The sequence below is a fragment of the Bison bison genome, unplaced genomic scaffold (assembly GCF_000754665.1).
Source record: "Bison bison bison isolate TAMUID 2011002044 unplaced genomic scaffold, Bison_UMD1.0 scf7180017860443, whole genome shotgun sequence".
Taxonomy (NCBI): domain Eukaryota; kingdom Metazoa; phylum Chordata; class Mammalia; order Artiodactyla; family Bovidae; genus Bison; species Bison bison.
Genome location: NW_011491015.1, coordinates 3035942 through 3043501, shown reverse-complemented (window position 1 = coordinate 3043501; position 7560 = coordinate 3035942). Strand labels below are relative to the sequence as shown.

Here is a 7560-nt window from a genome sequence, read left to right as displayed (position 1 = left end):
CTTCCCTTCTGCCTCCCCACTGGCCGTTAAAACAATTAATTAAAGGCTTTGCCATTTGGAGCCGTCTCTCTCCCTTGGCTGCTTGCCTGGTGGCACAGGGGTAAAGAATCCACCTGCCAAGTGCAGAAGATGCTGGTTCGATCCTTGAGCTGGGAAGATCCACTGGAGGAGGAAGTGGCAACCCACTCCAGTATTCCTGCCTGGAAAATTCCGTGGGCAGAGAAGCCTGGTGGGTTACAGTCTGCTGCTGCTGCTGCTGCTAAGTCGCTTCAGTCATGTCTGGCTCTGTGCAGCCCCATAGACGGCAGCCCATCAGGCTCCCCCGTCCCTGGGATTCTCCAGGCAAGAACACTGGAGTGGGTTACCGTTTCCTTCTCCAATGCATGAAAGTGAAAAGTGAAAGTGAAGTCGCTCAGTCGTGCCCGACTCTTCGCGACCCCATGGATGCAGCCTACCAGGCTCCTCCGTCCATGGGATTTTCCAGGCAAGAGTAGGGCTACAGTCTATGGCGTCGCAAAGAAGTCTGGCATGACTTAAACACCACCACCATTGCCTCTCCTATGGCTACTAAGACTTCTCTGTCATGGGTCTCCATTGACAAAATAAACCCCCAAATCCAGTGACTTTTTCCCCCACTGAGTCTGAGCTTCATAGAATCTCAAAGTGGTGACCTGATTCTTCTTTTAAAAACTTTTCCTCACTTGATGCCCTTAAGAACCCTCCTATTCATCCACTGTTTTCTCTGGCTTTTTCTTTCTCTTCTCACACCTTAGTTGAACACATGTCAACTTCCTGAACTTGGGCTTCTACTAAATGGCAGGCACTTTGCTATATGCCAGGGCTACCAGGATAAGCATATCTTTCTCAAGGATAAACAAATACTGTTCTAAGGTCAAACACGGATTCCTGTCCGGTGACCACAATGTGGCTTACTGCTGTTACTGCCACCTCTGTGGAAACAAAAAACAGAAAGACTCTCATGGGGGTTTTACCCCTGTGTGGCATATTATGCACTAAATACAGTTAGTTGACTTTACAATGCTGTTACTCGTAATAACAACATCATTTTAATGTATTACTAAGGAGGAAAATAATGGTTTTGAGTTAAATTATGACACAAACTAGAAAAATACGTATCTTAACAGAAATAACACAGAGTATACACACAGTCAACTGTTGCTCTAAATACTGGTAGGGGAGGTACAAACAGTTCAAATAAACAAACAGTCCCAACGTCATCTGCTTAACTTCATGTGGACACTGGCCTGTGAGCCCCTAGTTTTCAACACACGGGCAGCAGATACACGTGAAAAAGGCCAGCTCAGAGGCTTGAGATAAACTGCAACACAAGTCACCCGAGACGCTGGTTTTCCCACTGCTATATAGTTGAAGAGTTTCAAACAGAAACACGTGCAGAAACAGAGCTGCCCTGCCGATGGGCCAAGAGTGGGCAGGAAAGGCCGAGCCCAGGCCTCCCCGGCCGCTCTCCCGCAGAGGTGGGCTGGAGGCTCCTCCCCACGCTCTCAGTTCCGAGGGACAGGCTTTCTTCCCAGTTTAAGTTCACTTTCCTTATTCCTAGGTAACTACTACCCGTTCTCCTAATTAGAAGCCCTCTCTATGCCTACAGTTGGTAACTGACTCGACCCTTTGCTTACACTGACATTCTGGCCATGGAGAAGTGTGTGTGTGTGTCTCTCTGCAACCCCATGGACTGTAGCCCGCCACACTCCTCTGTCCATGGGATTTCCCAGCAAGAATAGTGAACTGGGTTACTGTTTCCTTCTCCAGGGGGACCTTCCTGACCCAGGGATGGAACCCGAGTCTCCTGCACTGGCAGATGGGATTCTGCAGCACTGAGTCAGTCACTCGGGCCTCGGCCTTGTATTTCTGCCGTGAAGAAGGATACGCCTGGGTATCCAAACTTTACCTCAGAAACACACACCAGGATGTTATGCCATCAAGTCTGGCAGGACAGAAAAACACACCCGCAAATTCACTAGAATTTCTGGTTATTTCAGCTGGTGGATGAAGAGGTGCCAGAGCCTCAGATGAGGCTTTGAAAAGAAAAACAAACAAATAAATAAAAATGAGAGAAAGAAGATCTGTAGATGAAGGCGTGTAAACGGTGCAGGGGGAGGGGAGCGCGACAGATCTCCGTGACCTCTCTGTTTTCACCCCATGAGGACACCACCGCCGCAAGCCAAGCAAAGGGCGTTTCACTACCAGCGGCGCCAGCGGCGCAGTGCAGGCGGCACTTCCTTACAACATCACAGGCTACTGTGGGTCTCGGAGGACCTCTCGTTGGGTTACACTCAATCACGCCCCAGAACAGACTTCAAGATATAAAGGACTGACGCTGTGAATATGGGAACCTTTCAAGCATCCTGTTAATATATTGTTTTCGAACCATTCTTGGGCACCCTGAGTTTTATCTGGAGAGTCCAGCTCGACTCTTAGAGAAGTCTCCCACCTCTGAGAGCTGAAAGATCTCTCGTGTTGTCCTGCACCTTGTCCACTCCCTGTAACCCCTAAGGAGGGCCAGGCCCTCCCGTCTTCTGACTGGCCGGGTCGCACTGCCCTGTTCCATCTCCCGACACATGGCCCGTACTCCAGTATGTGTTGGGATTTCACTCCAGGGCAGAAGAGCAGGGGTATACTTTGTAGACAAATGGTTTGGGATCACTACGAACGCACTCTCTCTGAAGGGACAGATAAATCATTGCTTCAAAGGACAAAATGCTACCCATCTATTGGTGTGAGCATGCTAAGTTGCTTCAGTCATGTCCAACTCTTTGTGACCCCATGGCCTGCAGCCTGCCAGGCTCCTCTGTCCATGGGATTTCCCAGGCAAGAATCCTGGACTGGGTGGCTGTGCCATCTTCCAGGGGATCTTCTCGATCCAGGGATCAAACCCACATCTGTATTGGCAGGCGGATTGTTTACTGCTGAGCTACCTGGGAAGCCCCAGAATGTATGCATTAAGTATTCATTGAATATTGGATTCTATTTTCTTCCACAAGCAATGGGTATAACCATAATCACTCCTTTACTGCTAAATTATTCAACAATATATCAAATGTTGAGCTGTGTTTTACATACATCACCTAACTTATTCTTCTAACTACCCTGTGAGGGAAGATTGGCAGATGAAGAAACTAAAACCATAAGAAATTTAATAATGTGCCTAACAGTCAGTTAAGCCAGAATTTGGGCTGACATTCTAAACCACCACATAAAACTATCTCTGCTGCCTAGTTTGCACTGGAAAATGCAGACCAATGAAACAAACTAAATATTTTTTAACATATGGACTTTGAGGGCTAAAGCTTTGGAGAGATGTGAGTTCTGGATTACTACACACTATGGACACAGAGTACAGTGTGTGGTCCATGACTTTTGTGGACATTTTTCTCCATCGCTTTCACTCTTGAGGGGCGACCTGGGCTCTCTTACTCCATGGTTCCATGACTTGTAGAATATCGTGTTCCTCTAATGGCCAAATTTCTCCATTTTCTAGCTTCACTGCTTTCAAGATCCTGAAAAATATTTTTTAATATCCTACCATGATACTAGTTGTGTATACATCAAGACCTAATACATCCCCAAGTAAAAAAAAAATAAAGTTTACACTAGATTAACATCTAAGTATTTACTGATGTGATCAAGCTATTGATACTTCATGTTGATTCTTCTTGATCAGATTTAAGCCACCAACCTAATTCAACAAACTCTCAGGAATTAATTTTCAGATGCAATATTAACTAAAGTCCTTAATCTTAACTGCATTTCAGAATTACCTGGAGAGCTTTTAAAAATCCTAATGTCCAGATCACACCTCACACTAATAAAGTCTTGAGGAGGCCTTGAGACATCAATATTTTTTAAAGGTTCCCAGGAGACTGTAATGTACAATTAGAGTCCCCATGTGGTTCTAATGTGCAGCTAAGGACACCACATAGGTGTTGATTCATTTAAAAAACAAAAGTATAGCTAAGGCTGGCAAGACTGCTATGAGTACTGGCATGTTAATATATCCTTTTACCTAATCATACTATTCCCTGGAATTTATCCTACAGAAATAATTTAACAGAGGTAAAAATTTGTAAGTAAAAAAATAAGTTTACTGCAGCATTCATTAGTTAATTTCTGTTGGTTTTAAGGTTAAAGTTAACATTTCAACATTAAATGGTCTGAATACTCGTGATAAACAAAATAGAGAGCCTCAAAAATAATTAGAAAGACCACAGAAATAGGTAGACGTATCATAAAGTGAAAATATATCAGAATATAATGGAGTATCAGCTACAACTATTTAAGAAGCGCCATGCAATGTGGAAGGTAGTATCTGACAATTAAATAAACCGGATATTTAAGAAACTCTGTGCAATGTGGAAGGGAATATCTAACAATGAAATAAACCTGTCTTCCAGTGGCAGCATTATGAATAATTTTGTTATGTTAACCTAATTGTTTAAAAAAGGCTAATTCTCCCTCCCTGGGATCTTCCTTGCTTCTGGCCTAAGTCACAAGACAGAGGCCGCTCAGGGTAGGCGTCACCGAGGGCGCTTTAAGGGAGCGTGGAGAAATTAACCATGACACAGAAGTCTCGGCCTGGACTCTGACACAGTCATATTTAATCCGTCCCCAGGACAACAACAGGCACTTCGAACAGACCCTCCGCTAAGAAGCAACCCAGATGAACTGACCTGTCCTTGCTCAATGCATCCTCTCTTGCTCAGCCCCTTTCTCCCCCAGATGACTTAGGTCAGCTAAGTGAGAGAGATTTCTATTTAAATATGACTTGGGTCGATCCACTGATTGCTCACAGAACTTATGGTCCTTTGCCTATTCCACAACAGTCACTGGCTTAATATCTACTTACTTCCTTTGTCTGGGCTTCCCTGGTGGCCCAGCTGGTAAACAATCAGCCTGCAGTGCAGGAGACCCTGGTTCGATCCCTGGGTCCGGAAGATTCCCTGGAGAAGGGAATGGCTATCCACTCTAGTATTCTTGCCTGGAGAATCCCATGGACAAGAAGAGCCTGGCAGGCTACAGTCCATGGGGCAGCAGAGAGTCAGACATGACTAAATGACTAAGCACACAGACACATGTCCTTTGTCTACAAAGCGCCTGATGTTACTTAATGAGAATGAGAAGCACAGGCACATGGGAATTATTTCAAAGGGGAGAACACTATCACTGTTGCCTAAAATTAAATTCAAAGTCGGAAATGGAAATGCTATTTATTTATTAAACAACTGCTATTTCTAGCATGACAGAAATGCTTACAAAACAGTATTTTTAAGCTGATTTAAAATAACCTATTTAAACCTTACTGATTTAAATAACCTATTCACAACAGAGGGAAAGGAATACACATCCATGTTTTCTGACAAGCATTTGAAACTCAATATGACAGAAAGATTAAGAGCTAAATACGAATCCCAAACTTTAGTGTAACAGTGACCATTAAATCAACTGACTAACAGGCTTCAAACAGTGAAGATTTCATGATTCTAAAGATAGACTATTTGCCTTACTTATACAAACCAGTAATTTTAATCACAAGTTGTCACTCTGCAAACTAGCTTTTCCAGTTCAGGAAAAAGAAAAACTAATTTTTGTTCATTAATCTGGGCAGGACTCATCTTCGTTCATGTGACTTTATAGTATGTTGCTGCTGCTGCTAAGTCGCTTCAGTCGTGTCCGGCTCTGTGCGACCCCATAGACAGCAGCCCACCAGGCTTCGCCGTCCCTGGGATTCTCCAGGCAAGAACACTGGAGTGGGTTGCCATTTCCTTCTCCAATGCATGAAAGTGAAAAGTGAAAGTGAAGTCGCTCAATCGTGTCCAACTCTCAGAGACCCCATGGACTGCAGCCTACCAGGCTCCTCCATCCATGGGATTTTCCAGGAAAGAGTACTGGAGTTGGGTGCCATTGCCTTCTGCGTTATAGTATGTCACGGTCATTTAAAAAAAGAAAATTTAAGAAAGGAACCCATACTTGAGTCTGACAAACTTCTAATGATCTTGTCTATCTTTATAAGTCCCACTGCCCTTATTCAGCACTTTTCATAATTCAATTGATGAAATGGATTAATCTTATTTAGAAGCAATCAGACAAGTAAATGAAGTCAAAATAGACTGGTCACGGCCTACATGTGACATTTTTCCTGGTAACTCTCCTCTACTTTTTTCCCAGAAACTCTGCTACTTACACAGAAACCATAAAACATTGATCCACTCTCCCTGATTTATAGCACTGCAAAGTAAGTAGATTCGGTGAGAACTCAAAACTATTTATGAAGGGTCAGATTTTTTTAAATTTCCTATTCATCACAAAAATAAAAATTCTAAAAATTACTGGTAAAAACAAAACGTATAAGACACAAAAAACTTACGCCCAAAGGATTAACAGATTCAACAGATATACAATTATTCTAATTATTGTGTGTGTGTTCAGCTGCTCAATCATGTCCAACTCGTTTTGATCCCATGGACTGTGGCCCGCCAGGTTCCTCTGTCCTTGGAATTTCACAGGCAAGAACACTGGAATGGGTTCCCATTTCCTCCTCCAGGAGATTTTCCTGACCCAGAGATCGAATCTGCATCTCTTGCATCTCCTGCATTGGAAGGCAGATTTGTTACCACTGTGCTACCTGGGAAGCCCATGTCAGATTACTATAAAAGTTTCTAAACACATACTCTCAATGTACTTTATACTAATCTCGTCATGGAGCAGGGCAAATAGCTGGCAGATCAGCCCCAATTCAGGGCCTTCCCCATGCTGAACTGCAGCGATCCCTCCAGTCTGCCAGGAACCACACTTCACATTCTTAAAATCTACACACCCTGGGGAGACAGGCCAGTGGCAGCAGAAAGAAACATCAAGGCATGTACAGAAACATGGAATGTGGTACCAGCTACAGACCCACTGGACAAATTTCCTTTTCTCCCAAGGAATACTTCACATGGGCCTGGAAACTAACTCAAGGATATTCAAGAGTTTTTTAAAAGTTTGGTCCCAACCAGTGTTTAATAATTATTTTTAGAAAACCAAAAGCATCTAAAAATCTACTTTAACAGGCACGTCACAAAGAGCTTCTTTCACTAATACAATGACATGATTTCCTTTAATAAAATGTGAAATACAGGAAGCTAATCACAGTACATAGTAAAAACGGTACAGCTGATTCCTGAACACCTCAGGTTTGAGCTGTACAGGTCTCACATACATGCGAATATTTTTCAATAAATCCACTGAAGTACTACACAATCTACAGCTGCTTGAAACAGGCTACAGAGCTACAGATACAGACGGCCAGCTATGGGACTTGAGCATTCATGGACATTGGTATGAGTGGCAGGTCCTGAGGGACTACCATACACTGAATGGTAGGACTCAGTTTTTCGGAGCTCTTTCGTTATAAATATTTGCAATATTCCAGGTGACAAGGTTGATGTTCTACATGTAGATGGAGAACAAAGTTCAGGTAAACCAAACAAGGTTTCACGGAATTAGGGCTGCCTGAGGGCTAAAACATGATTTAAATATATATAT

General features: G+C 43.4%; 1 protein-coding gene across 13 annotated transcripts in view; it reads right to left on the bottom strand.

Moving 5' to 3' along the window:
* Positions 1–7560, bottom strand: part of AKAP13 (A kinase (PRKA) anchor protein 13) — a 322135-nt gene that overhangs the window by 156824 nt on the left and 157751 nt on the right. The window contains exon 1 of one of the 13 annotated variants that reach the window (XM_010832171.1): positions 6401–6502. The exons of the other annotated variants lie outside the window; for them this stretch is intronic. Coding sequence (XP_010830473.1) covers positions 6401–6474 — 74 coding nt within the window. The 5' untranslated portion in view covers positions 6475–6502. Of the gene's footprint in view, positions 1–6400; positions 6503–7560 lie in introns of those variants that run through there. 13 annotated transcript variants of the gene reach the window in all.